Source organism: Gekko japonicus, unplaced genomic scaffold (assembly GCF_001447785.1).
Source record: "Gekko japonicus isolate JY-2015 unplaced genomic scaffold, Gekko_japonicus_V1.1 scaffold9, whole genome shotgun sequence".
Lineage (NCBI taxonomy): Eukaryota > Metazoa > Chordata > Lepidosauria > Squamata > Gekkonidae > Gekko > Gekko japonicus.
In genome coordinates, this window is record NW_015168044.1 from 496,169 (window position 1) to 522,556 (window position 26,388).

The following is a 26,388-nucleotide window of genomic DNA, read 5'->3' on the forward strand; positions in this document are numbered from 1 at the left end:
GTCCTTTTTCCTCCATCAGAAGACATTCAAATAAAAGGATGAAGCAATCATTAATGAGTTCCGAGAGCATATCTCTGCTTAATTCCAACCATCTCTTGCTGGATTAATTTCTGACTAACAGATGGAGATCTGAGTAACCCATGTTACTCCTTGACCCAGGTTACGACCACAGAAACTGTAAGGCATTAGAACAGCAGTGGCCAAAGCCTGGAAAAACAAGTATGGCACCCTTAATGATGTGGGATGATATTTCAGTTATAAATGTATCTAATTCATTGTGTATGAGAAAGAAGCCATGTATTACTGTTACGTGGAAATAGACCTCAGTATGAATGTTCTGGAATGATAAAAGAGTACCTTGCTGACAGTGTTAAGCGTGTAACTTTGAGGTGAAATGGGGAGCTTGTGCTGACACTCTGAGGTCTGCTGTTCCCATTGCCTGGTCCCGGCAAAGGCTCGTCAGATGCTCCTGGGTTGCAACACTCTGAGTGTTTAGTGCAGAGGCCCTGAGACAGTCCTTGATTGCAGCTGCAGTTATCTCAAGGTCGCACAAGTGGTGCACCCACAGTGGTGTTTTGAAATTGATTTTGACTCAGTGGTTGTGTATAATATAGGATATTAGTGAATACTCTGCTCATAGCTGTGGTGGTGTGGTGGTTAAAGGGCCACACAAAGCTTCTAAAATGTCTAATTCTTCTCTTCCCCCGCAAGATCCAGGCCGTTGGAATCGTTACCAGTCTACTTATGATGCCAGGCTCAGAGACTCCAGGGGCTTTGACCAGAGACTCTGGTATGACTTGGAACAGAATTCTTATCAGAAAAGAGAGGCATACCCATATGAAAACAGGTTTGTAAACATTTTGGAGTTGTTCTCACAGAGTGATACTAGTTAATATCTCTTGAAACACTACATATTTGCAAGAGAACCGGATAAAACTTCCTGATGTAGCCTTTTTGGCAGTGGCCCCTAAGCTGAAGAAGTTCCTCTCCCTTGAGGCCACATTTGCACATCTTCTTCCTTTTGGTGGAGAGTTGTGACATGTTGTTATGTCTCGGTATCTGTCAGCTTTGGAGCTTGACACAGTGCCATAGTTTATCATCTGCTACTTTATAATTTCAGATTGTGGTTTTACATTGCTGTTTTAATCTTATTTGTAATTGTTCTGCTGCTGTTGTGAATTGCTCAGAGAACTGCTTTGATTGAAAAATCAATACACAGATCTCAATAAGTTGGGCTGCTGTCCGTTGAGACCTGGCTTTATTGAGACTGGCAGCAGGGGCTTCATTCTGCAGGAGGGCTTGTCTGCAGCTGAGTGTTTGTATTCAGGCTTCTTCATGCTACAAGGTTTCTGCTGCCGTAAGAGACAGCAGTTGACATACCTGTCTGTCTTTTGCACACTTTGAAAGCTGCCTGCAGTAATATGAAATCCAGTTTCCTAGAAGAAATGGTTAGATTGGCAAGCTTTGAAAGCAAAATCATGACTGCTTGCTGTGCATCTTATTTTGCATACTTGCAGCTTACTAAAGTTGTAAATTATGCCCCACCACTTATTGCTCTCTTCTCTCCCCCCCACCCCCTCCACTCAAACAGCAAATGAAACAAGCTGAGTGAGAGGAAGAGAACTTTAGCGTGGGTTAGGTGGCAGATGTGTGTCCTGCTGCCATGTCTGTTGACCTCTTGGGTGCAATAGCTCAGCCAAGCAAGTGATGGCTTGGGGGTTTGTTTATCTTTCCCATCTGTGCCCCCTTGGATGGTGCCTTACATTTCCAAGTCTCCGCTTGCTGTCTGGGTACACGGATTGAGTCAAGCCCTTAGGTGTTTGGTTTCTTTATTTCCCCCCCAATAGCTAACACTGTAGAATACAAAGGCACACACTTGTGAGTTGGCTTAAAGGGATCCTCATGAGGTCTGCCTGGGTCTGCACAGTAAGGTTGTTGAATGGAAATGGGTGCTGACGTTGGAGTCCTTCTGATTGGCTCTCTGTGTCCTCCCTGCCTTATGGCTTATGGCTCTCTGTGTCCTCCCTGCCACTAGTCATGAAGACCACTGGCGCTATGACCCTCGTTTTGCTGGCAGCTTTGAGGATGACCTGGAGCCTCGCCGGGACCCCTACGGGGATGAGTTAGACCGGCGCAGCGTCCACAGTGAGCATTCGGGCCACAGCCTCCACAGTTCTCGCAGCGCTCACAGCCACCAGAGCAGCTTCAGCTCTCGCTCTCAACAAGTAAGAGGAGACGGGGCTTTATTTCCTCCTCTCTAAAGAGCCTGCATGAGGGAGCCGGGTGGGGTGGGGGGGATGTCACCTGAATGCTTGCTAGGCTGCACGCTCCTGTAAGAACGCAGGAGTAGCAGCTGTGGTAGGCAAGACCCACTCTTCCTCTAGTCTGGTATTTTGTTTCATGCAGTGATGGACCAGATGTTCCCAGAAGGTCTAGATGTGAGGCTTGGAGACCAAAACTTTTCCCTGTTGTTGCCCCCCCCCAAAAAAAACACCCCATGGATGTTCTGTTTAGCTGTTGTGACTAATAACTATTGATAGACATTTCCTCCATAAATTTGTCTAATCCCATTTTTGAGCTAGCTAAACTGCAGGCTGCGGTGGCTCAGTGGTTAAGATGCTGAACTGCAGGCTGGAAGGTCGGTAGTTCAGCAGTTCAAGACCCGAGTGCCACATGATGGAGTGAGCTCCCGTCTCTGGTTCCAGCTCCTGCCAACCTAGCAGTTAGAAAGCAATAAATTGCAAGTAGATAAATAGGTACCACTTTGGTGGGGAGGTAACAGCGTTCCATGTGCCTCGGTGTCTAGTCATGCTGACCACATGACCATGGAAACGTCTTTGGACAGTGCCGTCTCTTCGGCTTGGAAACAGAGATGAGCACCACAGCCCTAGAGTCGGATTCAACTGGCTTTTGAGCAAGGGAAAACCTTACATTGCAGGCTACATTCTGTGTCTTGAAACCTTAGCATTTTTAAAATGCTTTCAGCTTGAATATACTTTTCTGGGGCCCTGACCTGGATAGCTCAGGCGAGCCCGACCTCGTCAAATCTCGGAAGCTAAGTAGGGTCGACCGTGGTTAGTACTTGGATGAGAGACTTCCTTGGAATACCACATTGGGAGGACAGAGGCAGGCTTTATTCAGCCACCTCTGAATATCCTCCAGGCCCCCAGTAGGGATCAGTCACGAGAGGTCAACATGACTTCAAGGTGCAGACGCATAAAAGGTAAAGGTAAAGGTTCCCTTGCTCGAAAGCCAGTCGAATCCGACTCTAGGGTTGCGGTGCTCATCTCCGTTTCAAAGCCGAAGAGCCAGCGCTGTCCGAAGACGTTTCAGTGGTCATGTGGCCGGCATGACTAAACACCAAGGCGCACGGAACACTGTTCCCTTCCCACCAAAGTGGTACCTATTTATCTACTTGCAATTTCTTGCTTTCGAACTGCTAGGTTGGCAGGAGCTGGAACTAGAGACGGGAGCTCACTCCGTCATGCGGCACACTCGGGTCTCGAACTGCTGAACTACCGACCTTCCACAGCCTGCAGTTCAGCGTCTTAACCACTTGAGCCACCGCAGCTCCTGCAGACACATACACACACACAAATCCCAAAAAGAAAGAAAGAAAGAAAAGAAAATACTGATCTGGGGAAATAAGTGGAATGTCGATGTCCGACAGCTGTCTGTGTTTCTGTTTAGTTGTCTAATGCAGTGGGGCCAGTTCACTAGACAAGGGTTTAGATCCAGGCAGCTTTCACACTCTGTCTCACCCAGTCTCCTCTCCCTCTTAAAGCCCTTGTCCCACATGACTTTTATCTATGCAGTTCCCATGGTCTTCAACACAGCTTTTTCGGTGGTCGTGGGGGTCTGTCTCCTCCCCTTGCAGGCCTGTGTGGAGGGGCTGGTATGGGGAAGGCTTGTCCTTGAGCTCCCAGATTGCTGAGCCCCTGTGCCATCCCCTTTCCTTGCTACAGTTCTGTGTATTAACACAAGCACTTGCATTTCTTCTCTAGAGCCAGCTTTATCGAAGCAATCATGACCTGACCGCCAGTGCCTATGAAGCTGCTAACCAGCCAGCCTCACTCCATGCCGAGTATTCCTATGGGGGGTACAGCAGCTTTGAAAGCCAGGCACCTTTTGCAGATTACGGCTACCTGGGCAAATCTGTTTGGCCGGCAGCTGAACAAGGTACTGCTTAAAATATTTAAGTGGTAGATTGTTGAGAAAGATCCATAACTCCACCCTCTGACTCTCATCCCAAAGGTTAGGTCACTTACTGTGGGTCATATTCAACTTTTGTCCCAGAAGAAGAAGAAGAGTAGGTTGTATACCCCACTTTTCCCTACCCTAAGGAGTCTCAAAGTGGCTCATCTTTGTCATCAGTAAGCAGCTGTTATCGGGCCAGGAGGCATGCACTCTGCCTTCTTGCCTGTAGTTCTGTTCTCAGCCTCTTGCCTGTGGTGCTTTAAGGATGTAGAAGAGCCTCACTCGGAACACGTTCAAAACGCTCGATCTCCGACGCTTGTCCCGGTCAGTGGCTCTAGATCCATACGGACACTCAGCGGCAGGACTGTCGGGGTGGAAGAGTGCCTCAATTTCCCAGCATCGCGCTGGCGAAGAGGTCGCCCCTCAAAAGCCCCATGGCTAGGAGCCTTTTGCCGAGGCTCCGGGAGGGTGGCCGACCCGTCGCCCCCCTTCTATCCGCTGGTGCGCAGATCACATCCCCGGGAGGTCCGGGAAATGCGTCCGCCACCGTGTCGCCATAAACCGGAAGTCGACTGCCTCTGAATGTTGAGGTTCCCCTCAGTCTCCATGGCTAGTAGCCACTGATAGACCTGTCCTCCATGAATCGATCTAATCCCCTGTAAAGCTGTGTATTCCTGTGGCCATCACTACATCCTTTGGCAGAGAATTCCACATTTTAATCACTCACTGTGTAAAGAAGTATTTCCTTTTGTCTGTCCTGAATCTATTGCTCATCAGCTTCATTGGATACCCTCAAGTTCTAGTATTTTGGGAGAGGGAGAAAAATTTCTTTGTCAACTCTCTCCACCATGTGCATCCTATATATATAATTCCCTTATGTATTGGCCATTTCCAGCTCTCCCATTGGCTGTGCAGTGCGCTCCATCAGCCATTGGCCCATCAACCGCCACTTACGAGTACTCACATGCCATTGGCTGGGTGCTGGGTCTCCTCCCGTCCTCTGCCTACTGCCAGCTTGTCCACTTTCCTGTCAGAATAAACTGCGAAAATGGCTCTCTCTCCTGCTTGGCTCTGCCATGCCTGGTTGGCTACTGAGGTGGGCCAGCAGCCATCAAACCATTCTCTTCAACCTCCTGCTGTGCGGCTGACTTTCCCCTAGTGTTAATGTGCACCAAAATTAATATGGTCACAGTCCATAGACATGCAAAAATAAATCCACAAGAACTGTGTACAGTGCGCTCAATATTTATTTAACAAAAATTGTGAAGTTATGAATATGAAAGTACAAAAGTAATAATAATACATTCAAATTATAGATTCAGGTACATAAAGATAGAAGGTGACAACAACGGGACGGTAGTCTCCGGAATGCAGTGCCGTTTCGACAGATGTCTTCTTCTAACCAATAGTTTGATAATGTATGAAAAATTACACTTCAATGGAAAAGCTGTCCAATTCACATGGAGTTTGATAACAGTTTCACCTATTACCTTGCACAAATAATGGAGGAGAACATCTCTCAGACAGATTAAAGCTTATGTGTGGAAAGACACGATGGTATACCATAATGTCTAGGAGAGACCAGTCACATCTTTGCTGACAGGAACATCACATCTTTGCCGAACTCCCTACCCTACCCAAACTCTGCACTCCCTAGGTACCACCCCCAAATCACCAGGAATTTCTTAAACTGGAGTTGGCAATCTTGGTTGTGTGCCAGCTTCCTGAGGGCTTGGAGGAGAAATCTGGGATAGTGGAGAGTGAGCTGTTTTCTACTGCCTGTCAAAAGCCACTGCCCGTGGTGAGAAGGGGCTGCCTAAAACCCCCGAATGTCCTTCAGAAATCCAGAATGCCGCCCACGATTTGTACCTTGCCTTCTGCGGGGCTGGATGACTGCCATTAAGACGGCACGACGGGCTAGGATTTAAAAAATGGAATGAATTAAGCATTCCCCCTTTCAGATCTTCTGCCGAACACTCAGAGGTTAAGGGGGCAAGAAGATCTTATTTTTCATATAAATTGCACATCTTCTTCTGCAGATGAGCGCCCTGACCATATGATGCATCTTTAAAGCAAGGGGAAAATAAATGGGGAGGCTTCTTGCATTGGAGGTCAGCCTTTCAGCTGATAGTAAATCTCGTATCTGACCTCACGGGGATGGAGTCAAAAGGGAATCTTCATGTAATAATGACATGTAGCCTGGAGAGGGTGAGGTTTGAGAGGTGGGACCTCAGACAGGTACAATGCCATAGACTCCATCCTTCAAATGAGCCATTTCCTCCTGGGGAACCATTGTTGCCAATCTCCAGGTGAGGGCTGGAGATCACTTGGAATCATAACTGCTCTTCAGATAGCAGAGATCAGTTCCGCTGGAGAAAACGGTAAGCTCTGTGTTATTATACCCTGCTGAGGTCACCACAGCAAATTGATGCTGAATGCCCAAGGCCAGGGCACCCGCCCAGAGCCTCTTTCTAGAACTCGTTGTATTTATTTCAACAACGGGCCCCAAGATCTTGTTCCCTCTCAATCTCAGCAAGTTCAGACCCCATTAACCTATACCTGAAGCTGGGATTTTGTCCCAGTCTGCATCGCCTTACACTTACCAACACTGAACTTCATTTGCCACATTGTTGCCTACTCACTCAGTTTGTGGGAATCCTCTTGGAGCGCTTTACAGTCAGCCTTGGTTTTTACCATGCTGAATAATTTTGTGTCATCTGAAAAATTGATCACCAAACTTCTCACCCCTAGTTCCAGATCAGTTATGAATAAATTAAATAGTACCAGCCCAATACCAATTCTTACTTACTGCTTACTTCCCTCCATTGGGAGTACTGTCCATTGATTTCTACTCTTTATTTCCTGTCATTTAACCAATTTTTAATCCATAAGAAAACCCATCCTCTTATCCCATGACTGCTAAGTTTACTGAGGAGTCTTTGGTGAGGTACCTTGTCAAAAGCCTTTTGAAAGTCCAAGTACTTAATGTCTACTGGGTCACCGTCATTGTTCGCTTTCTCAAAGAACTCCAAAAGATTGGTGAGGCAGGACTTCCGTTTGCAGAAGCCATGCTGATTTTCCCTCAGCAGGTTGTTCCTCTATGTGGATAATAATTCTATCTTTGATTACAATTTTTACTAATTTGCCTGGACAGATGTTAGGCTGATTGGATTGGAATTTCCTGGTTCTCCTCTGAATCCCTTTTAAAAAATTGGTGTAAAATTTGCTGCTCTCCAGTCTTCTGGTACAGTGGTTGAATTTAGTGATAGGTACAGATACATAGCCTTATTTTCATCTGGGAAGCTGAGATTCAAAGCAAAGCCATTAGCTGCTGTGTGCCTCTGGTTTGTCCATGGCCCAGAGCTCTGGAAAGTGAACAGATTTTACATGAGAGTGGGATTTAACTTGGCTTTCTGTCATCTTTCCCATTGTAGTCCCTTCAAGACCTCTGACGCCTGAGAAGTTTTCTGTGCCTCACATATGTGCAAGGTTTGGCCCTGGAGGCTACCTAATAAAAGTATTACCAAACCTGCCCTCAGAGGGACAGCCTACTTTGGTTGAGATTTGCAGCATGGAGGTGAGAAACCGGAATGAGTTACCTGAACATGTAATTTCCAGGCACAAAGTGTGTGTCCTCCTGTTGCCTGCTGCAGGCACTCAGATTTCACACACACACACACACACCGGCTGCCCAGAATTTCCAGCAGATAAAGTGGCACATAAGGAGACAAGTTGGTTTTTTTACCCCACTTTTTTTTACCCCACTGAAGGAGTCTCAACGCAGCTTACAACCACCTTCCCTTCCTCTCCCCACAACAGACAGCCTGAGGTAGGTGGGGCTGAGAGAGCTGTGACTGACCCAAGGTCACCCAGCAGGCTTCATGTGGAGGAGTGGAGAATCAAACCTGGTTCTCCAGATTAGAGTTCCAAGGCGTGCAGGAAGCCCTTGGTACTGGATTTGGAGAGCATCACAGCAGGGGGCATTGGCTGGCCAATTCCAGAGTGTGCCACTGATGTGTGCCGCCACTTGGAATTGCTTGCCAGATGAGGTTGCTGTCTGAGTTACTGTTCAGGGATGGCCTTCCTGTTTCAGAAGACTTTCAGTTCAGAGCTTGTTTCTGGAAGTGTCTGAAAAGTCATGTGGCCCTGCGATTTTACTGTGCTGTTTTCATGTATGTATAGTTTTGACTGCACTAGTGGCTAGCTGCTGCCTTGAGCCCTTGGAAGAAAGGTGAAGTAGAAAAGCAAGGTATTTCTCCCATCTGTAAGGCAACAACAGTAGTGATCTGCCTTACAGTTTTGAAGGCAAATGAGGAAAAAATAGGCCAACTGGAGACCTGTGCTTGAAGGCTCTTCCCATCTTGGGAGCTTCCTTTAGCCTCCACCTTCCCAGCTATTTTGGGGCATTTGTATAGTATCTCCTGGCCCTGGGTAGGAAGAGTTCTCTCACCCTTTCACTCATCCCTTTCCCCGAATTGTAGGTTGAATCCCATCATGTATAGTCTAAATTTGTTCCCTAGCATATTGCTTAACTGTGATACCTGAGTAGACATGGAGGTGGTGGGGTGAAGAGAAAAATGGGCTTTGGAAGGACTTTATTATTATGTGGAAGTAAGGGAATTATAGCATGACTAATTGAAATGACGGATACACCATGTGTTTTCAAACAAAATCAGCTTTCTTTTGTGCCTGACAGTGCTTAGTTAATCGGCAAACTCTGAAAAGCAGAGAGAGCCCAGTCACAGTGACAGGCGTTCTTCCCGTTAAGTCCTCCTGTGTCTTGTGTGGCTGACTTCAAAATAAGTGTGCTTCGGACTGCAGTATTGTGGCATGTGAGTGATTTGTTTACCTTGTTTCCCAGGTGATATTGCAGCATTCTTCAGAACAAGAGGAGATGAGAATATTTCCTGGCCCCCTAACCAAGTATGTTCAGTGGGTTTTAAGAGCTTGCTTTACATGGCACTTGGGGTCGCTCTGGGCTCCTGTGTGTGTGTCTGATGTGGGAGGTGCTGCGGGTTGGTGACAGGGTGGCACGCATGCGCATGTATGGCCCACTTCCCGTTAGCCTTCAGGAGAAGTGTGAAAAAACCACACACCCTGTATTTGGGTAATATTCCCCCCCCCCCCCCAGCTGTCACCAAACAAAAACCCTCTTTTTTGGCAGCAGAAATTAGTGGTTCACACCCCCCTGGATTTTGGGAATATTCCCCCCCCCCCCCCCAGCTGTCACCAAACAAAAACCCTCTTTTTTGGCAGCAGAAATTAGTGGTTCACAGATAACAAACTTCAAACCCAAGATATTAGAAAACTAACATAAATAATTCTAATGTTGTTGGCATTTTGCAGTTATTATTATTATTATTATTTTTGCCTGGAGGATGTATTTGTTTGTACATGTTCTACTGATTAAATAAGAAAAACGGAACTAAAGACTGGATGGTGGTGCTCCTCTAGTTCCTATCATGAAAACAAGAGTCCCTATTCTAAACAACTGGGGGAATAATGAACAGATAATCACTGAAACACATTCGTAGAAGGGATTCTAAGCAAATTATCTCCCTAGATCTTTTTTTAAAAAACCCTAAGCGCCGAAGAATAGATTCTTTTGAACTATGGTGCTGGAGAAGACTCTTGAGAGTCCCTTGGACTGCAAGGAGATCAAATCAGTCAATCCTCAAAGAAATCAACCCTGACTGTTCCCTGGAAGGCCAGATAATGAAACTGAAGCTCAAATACTTTGGCCACCAAATGAGAAGGGAGCACTCACTGGAGAAGACCCTGATGCTGGGAAAGATTGAAGGTCAAAGAAGGGATGGGCGTGTGTGTGGGAGGGAGGTGTCCTTGTTGACCATGGTATTCTACTTCTTGGTCTTACTGCTTCCTTCTCATTCTCTTTCAGAGATGACACGCACAAAGTAGATGTTATTAATTTTGCCCAGAACAAAGCTATGCGATGCAGTCAGAATGAAACTCTGATTGACAGGGAGTCTGCGCAGCTGCTCTGGGACTTCATTGTTCTTCTGTGCAGGCAGAACGGGGTAGGAGTTCTTGACTTACTTGTAAACCTTGTGAAACCTTCATTGCCTGCGATTAGTCCTCCAGCTCTGTCTCCTTCAGTTTGTCAGTGGTATGATGTAGATTAGAATATATGCAAAATGCATCGTGGGAGAGCCGGGACGATCCAGTGGTCTCTGCAGTCAGCCTTGGGCTTACCGGGTGATCTTAACTCAGCTGGTTAGTCTTATGGTGCTGTTGTAAGAATAAACTTGGCAAGGAACTACTTCACGCCTTGAGCCTTCCTTAATACCTAAATGTAAGAGCATAGGTGGATGCTATTCTCCTAACACTTCCTGGCAGGTGCCTTCAAGCTGTTAAAGGACAGGTTATATCCCATGAATTTGCCCATGTGAGTGAGGGAAGTAGAGCTGCTTCAAGTGGTCTACCCTGGTTTCCTGAAGACCTCTGCTAGGGCGTTTTCTATGTGGGGCACAATGGGGACTCATTACATTGTGGTGTAGAGTGCTGGACTGCAACCTAGACTCAGGGGCTCCCTCTGACAGGGTGACCCATTCATGCTCTTCCATCTTGACCATAGGTGCACCGTAAGTACTGGTCTGATTCTCAGAATGACCCCCCAAGGTCTTCACTCTCAGGTACCTTAACCACCATGGTGGGATGTCACTTCATTTTTCTTGACTGAGGAATAAATGTCACTTTAATCCACTTTAACACCCAGGGGACCTAAATTCATGTTCTCACAGCATCACCTGATGGCACCCAAAACATTGGCCCAGGTCGTCTTCTGATATCCTTTGACTTGGTTCTTCGAACTTTTTGTGCTTATGCCATATCTGGATTCCTTGCCCCTCAGGGTGGCTCATGTCTGTTTGATCCCCAGGTTCTCCATGCTTAGCACCCTGGTGGCATCTGGGGATGTTCAGATTCTTATTCCCATGCAGGAGTCTTTCTTTAAACCCTGTGGTTAGGGACTGTTCTAGGTTCTTCAGACGTTCCATGTGATTAAGTGACAGCTGTTGCTAATTCGGGGGCAGGCCCTGCTGTGCGATGCAGCTCCCCAAAAGTTGCACTTGTTAGCTTGTTTTTCAGAGGCATCGTTTCATTCATTTGGCATCATATCACCACAGAACAATCATAGAATAATAGAGTTTGAAGGGACCTCCAGGGCCATCTAGTCCAACCCCCTGCACAATGCAGGACATTCACAAATACCTCCCTCGAGCTTCATCTCGAATGTGTAAGCCATTGTCCAAAAATCCAAACTTTTCTTGGTGACACCATCTACTTAGCCAGTCATTGATCTGCAGTATTCTTCTTTCCCTTCCTAAGCCACAGCCTTCGACAGGAAGAACTGACGAGAGAATACAACCTGCGCTCCCAATTCCTTCACCTTTTTACCCAGAGCCACATAGTCTCTTTTAATACGTTCTGCGCCCATGTGGATGAGCAAGAAGGGATAATAATCTGTGGGCTTGATGAGTCTTCCTAGCCTTTCCATCACATCCATTTCCCCCCCCTCCTGCCTTCAAGGTTCTACTGGAATCCCAAACTCCTGTGTTTCAAGAAACATGTTGGCAAGCCATTTACATGCTTTATTGTCTCTGTCTGGAGAGAGCTAACATGGTGTAGTGGTTGGAGTTCTAGACTAGGATCTGGGAGATGATAGAATGGAGGAGAGGAGAGGAAATGATGGGTCCCCATTGGGAAGAAAGGTGGGATATAAGAGAAATAAATAAAATAAGTTGTCATCTTTTCAACCTCAGATCTAGAATTTGCTTGAAGATCCACTGTATTCTCTAATTCAATTAAGTCAAAATTATGTTCTCTATAAATGGGCAGTCTTGCTCAGGATCCACAAGAAAACAATGTTGATGCATCAGAAGAGGTCCATTAAGAAGGCAGCTGACCATGGAAATTACAGGTTCTGGCCAAAATGCACCATCCCACCTTTCGGAAAGTGGAACCGTCCTGTTATTTGCAGAACATGCTGCCCTGGCAGAACTGATTTCCAGAGGCAAAGCATTCTTTTATTTTTTTTGTTGTGAGCAGTGTGTGTGTGTGTGTGTGTGTGTGCGCGCGCTTGTGAGCCTGGTGACTTCTAGCAACCCCTAGTGGGGTTAGGATGTTTCAGAAAGGTGGCTTGATGTTACCTGCCTCTGCATCCTGGCCCTGGTATTCCTTGGAAGTCACCCTTCCAAGTACTTGCCAGGGTTGGTCCTGCTTAGAAGAAGAATGAGAGTTGGATTTATATCTTGCCCTTCACTCGGAGTCTCAGAGCTGCTTAACATCTCCTTTACTTCCTCTCCCCACAACAGACACCCTGTCTGTTGTGGGGAGAGGAAGTAAAGGAGATGGTAAGCAGCTCTGAGACTCCGAGTGAAGGGCAAGGTATAAATCCAACTCTCATTCTTCTTCTAAGCAGGTAGGTGGGGCTGAGAGAGCTCTGAGAGAACTGTGACTGACCCAAAGTCACCCATGTGGGGTGCATGTGGATGAGTGGGGAATCAAACCCTGTTCTCCAGATTAGAGTCCACTACTCTTAACCACTACACCAAACTGAGGTCTGATGAAATCGGGCTTGCCTGGGCTATCCAGGGCAGGGTCCCAAGGCAAAGCATTCTTAAGATCTTACTGAACCTGCCAGTTCATGCTGTCAGCCCACAGCTTTGCAGAGGAACTCCTACCCAAATCATACTTTTCGTTGACCAGAATCCATTCCACGTGAACTGGGGCATTTCAGTTTCCAGGGCCACCCTGATGAACTGGTGCTGTGCTGATAAAGTGTGCGTGCACACGAAAGCTCAGACCTTGAATGAACCTTTGTTGGTCTTAAAGGTGCCCCCACTGGACTCTCAATTTGTTGTTTCCACTTCAGTGAGGCTTCTGTGGGACATCTTTTTGTATGGGGCAAAATCTACCTATTGGAGAGATTAGTAATTAATCACAGGTGTATATGAGAAAGTCATGGGCAAGCAAGAAATCGGGGAAGGGATCATGTTGCAGCGGCCCTCATGTCAGTGAGGCCATCTTTGGGATGGAATGTCTGCAGCCCTCTCCCATGTTCCTTGCTGGGGGAGAGGGGTGTCTCTGTGGATTTCCCCTTCTCCGTGACCTCGGTCCTTTCTTTCTGGGCTCATGCTGCTGTTAGTGTGGGTGGCCTTAAATACATTCACTGCATCTTTGGGATGGACTGTCTGCAGCCCTCTCCCATGTTCCTTGCTGGGGGAGAGGGGTGTCTCTGTGGATTTCCCCTTCTCCGTGACCTCGGTCCTTTCTTTCTGGGCTCATGCTGCTGTTAGCGTGGGTGGCCTTAAATGCATTCACTGCAGGGGGCCCTCCTTTCTTGTGAGTGGGTGACCCAAGAGAGGAAGCTTGGAGTTGTGGTTATGCATCCCGAAATTCTTTGCCTATATCCTGTTTCTTTGAAAGGCTGAGGGGTTGCTGCTTTGGGATAGAGTCATGTTTATCCTTGATCTTTTACCTGCCCGTGACCAAATGCCTCTCTTGACTTTGTTTATAGACAGTGGTAGGCACGGATATCGCAGAGCTACTTCTCAGGGATCATAAAACTGTGTGGCTCCCTGGGAAATCACCCAATGAGGCTAATTTGATTGACTTCACAAACGAGGCTCTGGAGCAGGTGGAAGAGGAGTCCGGGGAGGCTCAGCTGTCTTTCCTTACAGACAGTCTCATTGCCACGATCGACAGCCTTGAGAAGGAGACGGAGCGATTCAGGGAGCTTCTGCTTTACGGTCGTAAGAAGGTGACCTGCAACACTAGAATGTTTGGTGTATTTAGGCTTCTTGTTTTAAGACGAACCTTTCCTTTCCTCACCTTGTGGTGAAACCATCTAGTAAGAGCCTGCTTTTTGATGTTTTGGCCCCACATTCTGTCACTGTCTGGTGTGAGTGACTGAGAAGTGGAAATCAGGATGGCTGGGGTTTTTTCCCCAATATTTGGGGGCCAACGGGGGCCAGGAGCTGGTTTGCCCTTGATCCCAGTTTTGTTCTCCAGGGATGGCTTCCAGTTCAGTGAGTGGCTGCCGTTCACTCCTCAGGGGAAAAGTTAAATGTGGTCTTGTGGGTATGTTTCAGTGTACATGAACATGGGATGGCCTGGCTGTGACTGACAAGGAGATGATCTCATTGGGGGGAAGGGGTGTACATGTGCACAATCCCTAAGCACACGTAAGATCTTTGCCATTTGCAAGCGCCCTTCTCTGCATATTTTCAACTTCCACCATAATGGGCTGTTTGCTAGTAAGAACGTGAACAGTATGCATGTCATTGGCATGCTTAGCCTCAATATTGTTCTCCAAAATGGTTCCGACTCTGGTTCTGAGAGTGAGAAGGAGAGGTGGCCCCCAGTAACAGGTGTGTGCCTGATGGGGCGGAGGCAGGATCCCAGCAGCAGAACACAGGCTTTGCATACAGAGTATACCAAGTTCAGTCCCTGGTCCTCTGTGGCTGAGCCTGTTCCTCTGGAGCTAAGCCATTTCCACACATGCAAGTCCGCCATCTTGCATGATCAGAAAGCAGCTTGCACCAATGGAATGTACTCTGCATGTGAAAGGAATGTACAGGATCTCTCCTGCGTGGGATCTTGAAAAACCTCTTCAGGGTTAGATAATTCTTTCCCCTTCTCCCTTGGAAGAATGCATTTCTTCGGGGGGGAACCGTAACTGCTTTTCCTCCTGCCACCTTCTCTCATCTGAGCTTTTGTCTTGTCTGGGAGATGAATCGATCTCTGCCTGCCCAGCCCAGATTTGCTGCTTGAGTCCCTGGCTTTCCATATCTGCCTTTGCACGAGCTGGGCAGTTGTCGTTCCTCCCTTCTAAGAACCAGGTTCTAGGTCTGGGGAACGTTGGCCATTGCGGTGGTCGGAGGTCAGATAAGGTGGTCAGTAGTCCTTTGCATATGGCATTGCACTGTCTGTCGCCCTGCTGTTTATACGTGGCCTTACATGTGTGCTCCTTTTTCTGTTAAAAGGATGCTCTGGAATCAGCCATGAAGCATGGGCTGTGGGGTCATGCCTTGTTACTTGCCAGTAAAATGGACAGCAGAACTCATGCAAGAGTGATGACCAGGTAAGAAATGTCTTTGCTCACCTTATTTCAATAATACTAGGTATAACTGTGCTTTATACCTCTGATGACTCTTGCCTATGCGTGCCGATGCCACAATAAATGTGCTGATCTTTAAGGTGCTATAGGTGGCCTCTGCTGAAGGATACTTAATTCGGCTTCCTATTTGGAACTTAGGACTGTGCCCTGTGTTCTTGTTTCGACAGATTTGCCAACAGCCTTCCTATTAATGACCCCCTGCAGACTGTGTACCAGCTCATGTCTGGGAGAATGCCTGCAGCTTCCACAGTGAGTTCCGGCACCAGACGGCCGGCGAGGCTCATCTGCGCGGTGTCAGTTAGGCTGAGGAGCAATTCCAGATTTAATGAAGAGCTGTTTATTCTGTGTGTGTCTTAACTGGAATGCTGCAAATTGGTGGTCTTATTCATTGTTTTGTAATTAAAACCAAGTTGGATTGTATTTATCCCAAAACATTTTAATATATCTGGATGCAGATTTCACATTTCTGGCGGTACTATATTCAGTCTTTAGAAATGAGGAATACCAAGTCTCATCTATCCTGCTTCTGTTTTTTAAATTACAAAATGCTGTTTGCCTGCTCAGTTTATATCAGTTCTTTCAAACTACTTATCCCCCTGTGGTACCAGCTGGTTTTTCCCACTATTGTGCAAAGAGTTATGCTGCCTTGTTTAAAACACATTGACACAGCCTTGTGAATTCATTTAACTTGTCCTCTGGTTGCTAACCTCATAAGCCTCTCCCCTTTTTCTAGTGCTGTGGAGATGAGAAGTGGGGAGACTGGAGACCCCACCTCGCCATGGTCCTCTCCAACTTGACTCATAACATGGATGTGGAGCTGAGGACGATCACCACCATGGGCGACACGCTTGGTAACCGGTGGGGGGGGGCAGCCTCTGGGAACAGGGAGGGGCTTCTGAGTGCCAGCCAGCAGGGGTTCTTAAAATATAAATCACCATGATTTGCTGTTGGTTTACCAAGACTTCCTTTCACAACATTTGAGGGGGCAAACATCCCCCCAAAAAAGAAAAAAAGAAAAAAAAAAGAATGTAAACATAACAAAAGCAAATCACAGCATGGATTTAGGAATTCTGTTGCTTGTTGGTTCTTTCAGGAGCTGCTCTTCTGTTCCAGGCATTGCCTGTGTTCAGGCTTTGGGCTTCTAAAAAATTGTCTGTCACGGAGGCTCCAGCGGGCAGCTGTGGGGTTTTGGCCCGCTTGAGCTGCGCTTGTGTTGGCCTGCAGTCCTCCACAGAGTTTTGTGAGCAGCAGCAGCAGCAGCCCTCGGCTGAGGCTTCCGCTGACTTGCCTGTGGGAGTTGGGGCAGTGGGCTTTGCAGGAGGAACGTTCTTAGCCCTTCCCCAGCAGAGTGGGCAGCTGGGCAAAGGCAGGTGCAGTGGCAAAGAGGGAGGTGGCAGGGGGTAAGAGGCAGCGCTCAGCAGCTGGCACTTTGCTCCCCCTGCGTGCCCCAGGTCCAGGTGGGACACGTGGTTGACGTGGCCTCTTCTCCTGCTTCCACTGCCTGCACTTGAAACTTTAAACGACACACATTGCAGAGTCCCAGTTTGGGGGCAGATCCTGATCCATGGTAGCTGGCCAGTAGGCATGATAATGTGGTATTCTTAACGAGATTATTTTTAAAGTAACTATTTATGAAGAAAACAGAAACAACTCTGCCACAGAGCAGACCAAATGCTAAGGAATTGGATACTGGCTGTGAGGCTTTTGTGAGCTATTTCGCAGATAAAGTCTTGTCACTCTGCCATGACCTCCCTGCCACAGTTGAGACAGTAAGCGTGCTTGAGGCTCCATGCACATCTGGTGTAGTGGTTAAGTGCGCGGACTCTAATCTGGGAGAGCCGGGTTTGATTCCCCACTCCTCCTCCACTTACACCTGGCTGGATGACCTTGGGCAACCCATAGTTATGATAAGAGCTGTCCTTGAAAGAGCAGTTCAGAGCGGTTTCTGTCAAGAGCGCTCTCAGCTCCACCTACCTCACAGGGTGTCTGTTGTGGGGAGGAAAAGGGAGAGGAGTTTGTAAGCCGCTCTGAGACTCCCTTGGGTAGTGAAGGGCGGGGTATAAATCCAATCTCTTCTCTTCTTCTGGTCAGGTTTTGGATTATTTCAGCCCGCTCAGCCTAGAGGAAGTTGACAAATTACTCTCATCTGTTAGCCTGACCACTTGCAGCCTTGATCCGTGCCCTTCGTGGGCTGGTCGCAATGGGCTACGAGATGCCCTAAGGGACATTATCAACAAGTCCCTCTCTGAGGGACTGTTCCCTGGGGCACTCAAGGAAGGAGTGGTACACCCCCTCTTTAAAAAACCATCTCTGGATCCGGCAGAATTGGCTAACTATCGACCGGTTTCCAATTTGCCCTATTTGGCGGAGACGATTCAGTTGCAGGGTTTCTTGGATAACACTTCCATATTAGATCCCTATCACTCCAGCTTTCGACCAGGCCATGGGACAGAGACGGCACTGATCGCCCTCACAGATGACCTTTGGAGGCATCTAGATCGGGCAGTTCGGCAGTGTCGCTGTTATTGGACCTGTCGTCGGCATTCGACATGGTAGACCATCTACTACTGATCCATCGCCTCGCCAACGCTGGGATTCAGGGGTCTGCCTTGCAGTGGCTCTCCTCGTTCCTTCAGGGTCAGGAACAAAGGGTGGCATTAGGGGAACAGCTGTCCCAAAGGCACCCGATAGTTTGTGGAGTGCCACAAGGGGTGTTACTTTCCTCAGTGCTATTTAACATCTACATGTGCCCCCTTGCCCAGATTGCCTGGAGGCATGGGCTGGGTTGTCACCAGTATGCGGATGACACCCAGCTCTATCTGCTGTAGGGCTATGAGTCTGACTCTAGCCCGGGAGATCTGGACCTGGCATTGCAGGCCATGGCTAAGCCAACTGAAATTGAATTCGACAACGACGGAGGTCCTGTGCCTGAGTTGGGGCGGTCTGGGGGTAGATATCCTACTCCCAACCTTCGATGGGGCACAGTGGGTGCCAGCGTCAGGGGTTAGGAGTTTGGGAGTGCTCTTGGATGCCTCCTTAACAATGGAGGCCCAGGTAGCACCCAGTGCTGTCAGCCTTTTATCATCTTCAGCTGATTAGGCAGTTGGTTCCCTTCCTCAAACGCAACGACTTGGCAACAGTGATCCACGCTGTGGTCACCTCGAGATTAGACTACTGTAATGCTCTCTACATGGGACTGCCCTTGACCAGTGTTCCCTCTAAACTGAGTTAGTGTGAGCTAGCTCACAGTTTTTTAGCCTCCGGCTCACACATTTTTGTCTTAGTTCAGGAAGTATGGGCTCTGGAGCAAACTAATTTATGCAGCAGCCAAATCGCTCACTCGCAACTTTAATGCCAGTAGCTCACAAAGTAGAACTTTTGCTCACAAGAATCCACAGCTTAGAGGGAGCATTGCCCTTGACCCAAATCTGGGAGCTTCAGCTGGTGCAGAATGTGGCGGCCAGGCTGTTGTTGTGACTCCCCATGCGGGAGCACATCCAGCCTGTGCTGAAAGCACTGCATTGGCTACCCATACAGTATTGGGTTCGCTTCACGGTGCTGGTGTTTACTTTTAAGGCCCTTTATGGTCATGGACCTACCTACCGGAAGGGCCGCCTTTTCCCACATGTTCCCTAGAGAGCACTACAGTCAGGGTCTCAAAATCGTTTGGCCCTCCCTGGCCCTAAGGACGCCAGGCTGGCATCTACCAGGGCCTTCTCAGTGGTGACTCCAGCCTGGTGGAATGAGCTTCCGGAAGAGATCAGGGCCCTGCATGACCTTTTACAGTTCCACAGGGCTTGTAAAATGAAGCTCTTCCACCAGGCCTTCAGGTAAGGAGCCGCACTTGGCTATCTAAGACCCTGTGCCTGGTAGGGCTTGTGTCTGGCACCCTGAGGGCAGGGAAGCAGTGAGGCCCTCTGAGCTGTGGGCCAGGGCCCAGCTTCTCCAACCACTTTGCACCCATCTCCATGGCTTCCATACTCTCATCCTGGCACCTGGGCAGCCATTGGGAGGAGAGCAAGCTGACCGAAAAGAAACCAGAGTCAAACCACCACCCTGACAGTCACCCAGGAGGAGGGCAAGCCGGCCACCGCAGGGTTGGAGTGTGTGATGTTATTCCTTTCCTCCACCGCCGGCTGGTCTTCCTGTGGGCACCCTGTCAGCCTCACTCTCACTAGAGGTGCTGCGTCTCATTCGGAGAGAGGGGGAAGCTGGCTAAGGTTCAACACTGAGGGGAGAGATGTTTGGAGGAGCTCTGTAATTTTAAAGGCTGTATTTATGAGATAGCACTTCAATAGTATGTATCCGCATATATATGTTTGGTGGGATGGTGTAGAGGGCATCCCGTAGTCATGTGGCTCTTTGGGTTGACAGTAAATGTGGCTGTGGCAGTCTGTGAGCCACGGGGTGGGTAGGGGGGCTTGGCCAAAGCAGTGCTCACTGATCCTACCTTTCAGATGCAGTTTCTTGAAGGCTGTTTTTTGTTACAGCTTCAAAAGGCCTCTTGGATGCTGCTCACTTTTGCTACCTGATGGCTCAGGCTGGATTTGGAGTATATATAAAGAAAACATCCAAGCTGGTGCTGATTGGCTCGAATCACAGGTGAGGGGAAATGGATTCCCACTGGACTGCCACCTGTCCGCCCAGGAGCTCTCTCTCTTTGTCACAGACCATTGATGGCTCCAAGAGCCTCCCTTCTCAAGGGCCCCTTCTCCTTAGCATTTTGAGCAGCTTTGGTCATTTGAGATGGCCATTCTGGGCAGGTTGGCAGCAATGTTCCCTCTAAGCTGCTGAGTCTTGTGAGCAAAAATTCTACTTTGTGAGCTACTGGCATTAAAGTTGTGAGCGAGCCATTTGGCTGCTGCATAACTTAGTTTGCTCTGGAGCCCTCCTTCCTGAGCTAAGACCGAAATGTGTGAGCCTAAGGCTAAAGAAAAGTGGGCTAGCTCACACTAACTCAGCTTAGAGGGAACACTGGTTGGCAGTGGTGGGCTGCTATTCCCACTTTGGAGCTGCAGTTATTAGTGCTGCCTAAATAAATGATGGGGCTGGCTTTTGTGCCGTCTGTGTTAACTGAAATGCATACAATAAAGTGACCTCAGTCACTGAGCCGGTGTGTGGGGTGGTGGTGGTTGAGAGTGTCAGGCAAGGATCTGGGAGACCTCAGCTCAGCTATCCCCGTCGGGGCTCCTGACACACTCTCGGCTGCCTCAAGGTTGTTGGGAGGATAAAATAGAGGCTGGTGAAAGCTGTGTCCGGTCCTTGCTTGGGAGAAAGGTGGGGTATAAATGCAGTAAATAATAAATTACTGCTTGGGAACCAGCATGTGACTTGCCAGGCCATTAAGTGTGAATATTAACACCATTGGCTGTAAAGGAGGAGGAGGGTCAGCCGCTGGTGGCCCTTCGGCCAATTCAGGACCACTGAGGGGGTGTTGCTTTTGACCGTAGGGCTTGCAGTTTGTATATTTTGATGGGGTGCAAATTGGGACTTTTGTCCTATTCTCCCCCCCCCCCCAAGTCTCCGCAAAGATGCCAGCAAACCTAGTTGCCAACGGGGGCTGTGAGTACAAGAAGACACCTGTCTCTGATGCATGTGCTTTTTCTCTGTTGTTTTCTCAGCTTGCCTTTTTTAAAGTTTGCCACCAATGAAGCCATTCAAAGGACCGAAGCCTATGAATACGCCCAGTCCCTGGGGACTCAGCCGTGCCGCTTGCCCAATTTCCAGGTTTGCGTCTCTTTTTCCTCATTTCATCCACACGGTAGTTGCTTGCCAGGTCTTGCTGGACCTTGCAGTGTTGACACTGGTTGCAGATGCTCGGCAGGACTCAATCCTACTTCCGTCATACTGCCGCAGGCCTTCCAAAGAGTTCAGAGCAGGAGTGGCTGGCTGGGATTCAGGGGTCATGTGGCCGTTGGTGGCCGTTCCAGCACGGCTCTTGCCAGTGGAAAACAGTGGGCTGAATCCAGCAGTTTCTTTCTGCAAAATTGTCTTTCAGTGGAGAATGTGTCTTCTGAGGGAGAAGGTCTGTATCCATAAAGCAGTCCTTTTCCAACGGGTGAAGACTTGAACACAGTATAAGCTGCCTTCTACTGATATGGGGAGGGAGGAAGAGTTGGGGGGTGGCCCATAATGTACCCTGCGGTTGTGATCACTTATGGAGGGTCGCTGGTGCTGAGGGTTCAGAACATTGCCGTGGCACTGCCCATGAGCTGAGCCAGACCCTTGGTCCGTTGAAGTCAGTCTTGTCTACTCAGACTGGCAGCGGCTCTCCAGGGTCTCAGGCAGAGCTTTTTCACATCACCTCCTGCCAGATCCTTTAACTGGAGAGGCTGGGGATTGAACCTGGGACCTTCTGCATTCTGAGCAGATGCTCTTCCCCCGAGCCATGGAAGTCATGGGATCCAGCCCCGCTGTTGAGAAGTGATTGAGGAAGTTCCACAGTGGCTTGTGTGCTGGGGCAGGGAGGGGCTTATCTTTGTTCTCCCCCCCTCCCCCGGCACGCTTCTGGCTGCACACTGGCAGCAGCTGAGATGAAAGCTGCACTTGCAGGGGGATACGGGGTGGGAGGAAGAGTTGGGGGGTGGCCCATAATGTACCCTGTGGTTGTGATCACTTCCAGAGGGTCACTGGTGCTGAGGGTTCAGAACGTTGCCGTGGCACTGCCCATGACCTGTCCACACTGTTTGTTTGATGTTTAGCAAGGCAAATGACTTATAGCCTCTTGAATCCTGCAGGTTTTCAAGTTCATCTATGCTTGCCGGTTGGCTGAGATGGGCCTTGCTGCACAAGCGTTCCATTACTGCGAAGTGATTTCCAAAGCTGTCCTTCAGGGCCCTTGCGACTATTCTCCTGTCCTTATCAGTCAGCTGATCCAGGTACAGTAATGGCCTTCACGGTGGGCGGGGGAGAGGTCGGCTGTTTGGCCGGAGCACTCATCAGGTAGCAAGTGAAGCATGTCCGCTCCCTTGGGCTTTCCACCGAAGGCAGCTCTTGACTTCCATGGGCAGGAGGGGGGGCTGGACTTAGAGCCATCATGGCTACCTGCCCCTTCTCAAATCAGTGTAGAAACCCTGGAAACTTCCATTTATGCTGCTTTCACGGTGCACACTCCTCATTTTCATTGCTCTGCGTTTCAGATGTCCTCACAGTTACGGCTCTTTGACCCTCAGATGAAGGAGAAACCAGAGGAGGAATTATTTGTTGAGCCGGGTTGGTTAGTGCAACTTCGAAACTTAGATGGGCAAATAAAGGTGAGTGTATCCTCCTTCCTGAATTTATAATCCAAAGCATGTTTACTTAGGAGTAGTCCCCATGGAGTTCTGTGGAAATTACTCCCCAGTAAAACATACCTAGATTGCAGCCTAGGATCTTTTTTTAACTCAAAGGAAGACTTTCACACATACACACACGTTGTGTTAGGTTATGCTCTCCTAAATATGTGGTTCCTCACATTGTATTTGACTCATCAGAACAAATAGGGACATTTGCAACCACTGGTGGTCTCCACCTAGTCAGAATCCCCTTCCTCGGTTCCCACCAACCTAGTGGGCCTTCTGTCAAAAGGAAGCCTATGAAAGACCCCCGTGAAACACAGACGGAAATGAAATCGGCATGACTTAGGAGGATCTCTGCAATGTTCACGAGAGGAGGGGAAGGGCATGAGAAGCCAGGCAGCAGGTTAAGTCCTGTGGCTTTCAGGTGTAGAAACCTTTTGCATTGGGGTGCCTGGGCTGAGTCAGGGGTACCATAGAGCCATTTTCTGGATTTCTGTTTGTGTTACTGTCACTACAGGAGGGTTGCATAGCTTACAGCATAGACCGCTCCACACCCCAGCAATATGTCTGCAGCACACCAAGCTCTGACCTGGACCATGTTGGCCAGAGTGAGGGAATGGGAGCTGGCCAGGAAATGAATGCGGGTCCTGGCAACCCATTATTGGCCCCCCTGCTGCCTACAGCGGCGCATCCCATGCAGAGCGTCCAGCTGATGCCTTCAGGTAGGTGTTTCCCATCTCTTTAGATGTAGAAGACTGTGGATGTGGGCAGGGGTCAGTCCAGCAGCTCTCTGAGTTACAGGAATTCTCTGGAATTCTGCGTAGTCTCAGTTTATGGCATCAACATGCTGTCAGGCTTTCAGTCAACTCACTCTCGAGCACAGGCTTTCTTGAAGGGAGTTTATTGAAGAGATTTGAGATACTGTAAAGGTGAACTCTGTCAGGAATGAGGGGAGAAAGCGGGAACCCAGGATATAGCTGAAACCCACATTCCAGTCATACGTCACACAGTCACAACTATAAGCAGTCCTAAGAACCCAGATAGATACAGTGGTTCAGCTAGGACATTCTCATAAGAATACTCCTGAGGTACTGCTTGAGAAAATGGTTACTGCATTGCCTCCCTAAACTACAGTCATTCACACACACTCACTCCCTTCCACAGCTTCCCTCCCTCCCACCAGGAATGTCAGCGAGGGTGAGCGATAAGCAGGCGGCCAGATACATCTGCTGCAGCTGGGAAAGCGAGGAGGGGGAAGAGGAACGGGGTGCGGGTTACACGGAAGCAGGTTATTAACAATACAGGTGTAGACATCGTAAAAAGGGGCAAACCCGAGTCTGACCCATGCTGGGTCTTTGGAAGTATCCCGATGCCTCCCTGTGCCCAGGGAAACGCCTGCCTGAGCAAAAGAGGCCAGGTCAGAGTGAGGCTTGCTGTTGGCAGCGTTCTGAATGTGACCCTGCTGCCTTCGAGACCACTGGCCACAATATTCTCTTGGGCTTCTCAACACTTGAGCTAATTGTTATTTATTTATTTGTTTCATTTGATTTCTGTCCTGCCCTCCCTGCAGGCAGGCTCAGGGCAGGTTACAGGCACACAAAAGTCATGAGGATAGCAGTATATAAATTAAACAGATAAAACAATATCCATGTCAGTTAAAAACAACAAACAGTAGTCAGAGTAGGAACAGCCTCAATAAAGATGCTCAGTTTGGGGCACTGCATTACAGTGGTTCATCGTCGTGGCTTCTGTGCAGTCCCGCATGGGGGACTGCGCAGTCACAGGCCAGCCACGGAAAAGATTTCCAAGCTTTCTAATAGACTAGGAGCGCCCCTCCTCCCTCTGGCGCTTTCCCGCCAAAAGCTCACATGACCAGAAGGAGGGGCGCTACTCCCTCAGTTCTCTCTTCGCCGCCACGGAGAGAAGTTCTCTACTGCTGTTCTCTGTGTTTTTTCCTCACCTCAGTTCTGAGGCTGAGGAGACTTTTTTTCTGCTAACAGTTTTTATTCTAGTGAACAATATAATACACCTAAAGAAGAAATTATTTGTGGATTTCCACTGTGTCATCATGACTAAAAATGGTGCTGTTCAATGGCCATTCTGTGTGCCTTGGCTGCCTAGGGGTTCATACAGCAGAGCTGCCTGCTCTTGCTGTCACCAACACCCCCCCCCCCCCCCCCCCCCCCGCTGAGGTGTGGTAAAAAAAAGAAAAGAAAAAAGGAGGAGTCTGAATGGAGGCGTATACCCTCCTCTGTGCTGAGGTGTTGTTGACAGAGCATCAGAATAACTGGCTCTTTTCATGGGCTTTGTCTGTGTGCCTTCATTACCACTCTGTATGATAGCTCTTTTCAAAAGAGTGCTCTTTTTTTTTTTCTTTACCACATTCCCACATTTATTTTGGTGGGGACACTTGCCCAGAGATTACGACTCTGGTGAGTTCTGAGTGAAGGTCAATTTGTGCCGCTAAACAAAACTTGATAAAGCGGTCCTCGGTGGTCTCCTTCTGAGAGCTTCACACCCACCTCCTTCACTCAGTGATCTTGCTAATCTCCCACGTGGGACTGCACGGAAGCCACGATGATTAAAACAAGGTTGCACTTACTTGCAACTCTTGTTCATCGAGTGGTCTTCTGTGCAGGCACACATCCCTCCCTCCTGCCCCGCTGTGAACTCCCTGGAACTTTGGTTTTCTAGGGGGGTCTCCGGCGGCGGCTTGGAGAGAACGGAGGGAGTAGCACTCCTCCTCCTGGTCATGTGAGCATTTTGGTGGGAAGGCGCCAGAGGGAGGAGGGGCGCTCCTAGTCTGTTAAAAAACTTGGAAATCTTTTCCGTGGCTGGCCTGCGCCTGCGCAGTCCCCCATGTGTGCCTGCACAGAAGAGCACTCGACGAACAACAGTTTACAGGTCAGTGCAACCTTGTTTTCAAGCTCTGTTTTGGGAGTTCGGTCCCGGAAGGTGGTTTTGAGGGATTCCATCTAATTCCAACCATGCTGTTGATGTTCTGAACTGGTGCTTGAAGTCAGGGCTGGGCCGAACAAGGGCGAACAAGCTGAAACTTAATCCTGACAAGACAGAGGTTTGCTGGGTTAGTAGAAAGGCAGCCCAGGGACAGCTACTCAGTTAAAACTTTTTAAATCGTACTTTTTTGTACTGTTTCTAGTTTGTGCGCTGCTTGGCGACGAGTATATCCATGATCCACCTCTTCTAAAAATTCTCTCTAGCTCCTCCAAACATCCTTGAAGGCTCAGCCCCCCTGGTGCCCCTTTCCCAGCCAGAGGCTCCCTCCTCCGTGGGGCCGGGGGCTCCCTTTTCAAACGTCTGTGGAGCTGAGCAGACTGCGTCTGGCCAGGGCACAGCAGTGCCACCAGCACAGACCCACCAGGAAGCAGGTTGGTCCGGGGTGGGGCTCGGGGCTTCTGCGGCTGCCTTGACAAAGATCCCGTGCCGTGCTGGGATCACGCGTGATCAATGCAGTGTGTCGTCTGGCCTATAGTAAAAACAGCCCTCCAGCATGGGTTTTACTGGGTGACTGCTCCTCACTTAGGGGGCTCCCCGAGAATCTTCCAGAAATGTTGTATTTGGGATTTCTGTCCTTTGCGGGAATGAAGGTGATTGTAGTGTAACCATAGGTCATTTCGGGGGGGATCGCAGGGGATCGCAGTTCCCCCGGGGGAGGTACGGGGGGCGGGGCACATGGCGAAGCCCCGCCCCCTGCTTCCGGCCGCCCTGCTTCCGGCCCTCATTCAGCCAGGAGGACGCAGGAGGAGAGGGAGG

The 26,388-nt window shown here is 48.9% G+C and overlaps 1 protein-coding gene across 2 annotated transcripts in view; it reads left to right on the plus strand.

Moving 5' to 3' along the window:
• The window catches only part of SEC16A (SEC16 homolog A, endoplasmic reticulum export factor), a 47,029-nt gene that overhangs the window by 8,595 nt on the left and 12,046 nt on the right, over positions 1-26,388 (plus strand). For both annotated transcript variants that reach the window (XM_015414219.1, XM_015414220.1), the window contains exons 5-20: positions 712-847; positions 2,036-2,225; positions 4,005-4,179; positions 7,632-7,774; positions 9,059-9,120; positions 10,097-10,235; positions 13,736-13,978; positions 15,204-15,301; positions 15,505-15,586; positions 16,071-16,188; positions 19,828-19,939; positions 20,959-21,064; positions 22,075-22,215; positions 22,477-22,590; positions 23,132-23,336; positions 25,836-26,003. In XM_015414219.1, coding sequence (XP_015269705.1) covers positions 712-847; positions 2,036-2,225; positions 4,005-4,179; positions 7,632-7,774; positions 9,059-9,120; positions 10,097-10,235; positions 13,736-13,978; positions 15,204-15,301; positions 15,505-15,586; positions 16,071-16,188; positions 19,828-19,939; positions 20,959-21,064; positions 22,075-22,215; positions 22,477-22,590; positions 23,132-23,336; positions 25,836-26,003 — 2,232 coding nt within the window. The remainder of the gene's footprint in view (positions 1-711; positions 848-2,035; positions 2,226-4,004; positions 4,180-7,631; positions 7,775-9,058; positions 9,121-10,096; positions 10,236-13,735; positions 13,979-15,203; positions 15,302-15,504; positions 15,587-16,070; positions 16,189-19,827; positions 19,940-20,958; positions 21,065-22,074; positions 22,216-22,476; positions 22,591-23,131; positions 23,337-25,835; positions 26,004-26,388) is intronic.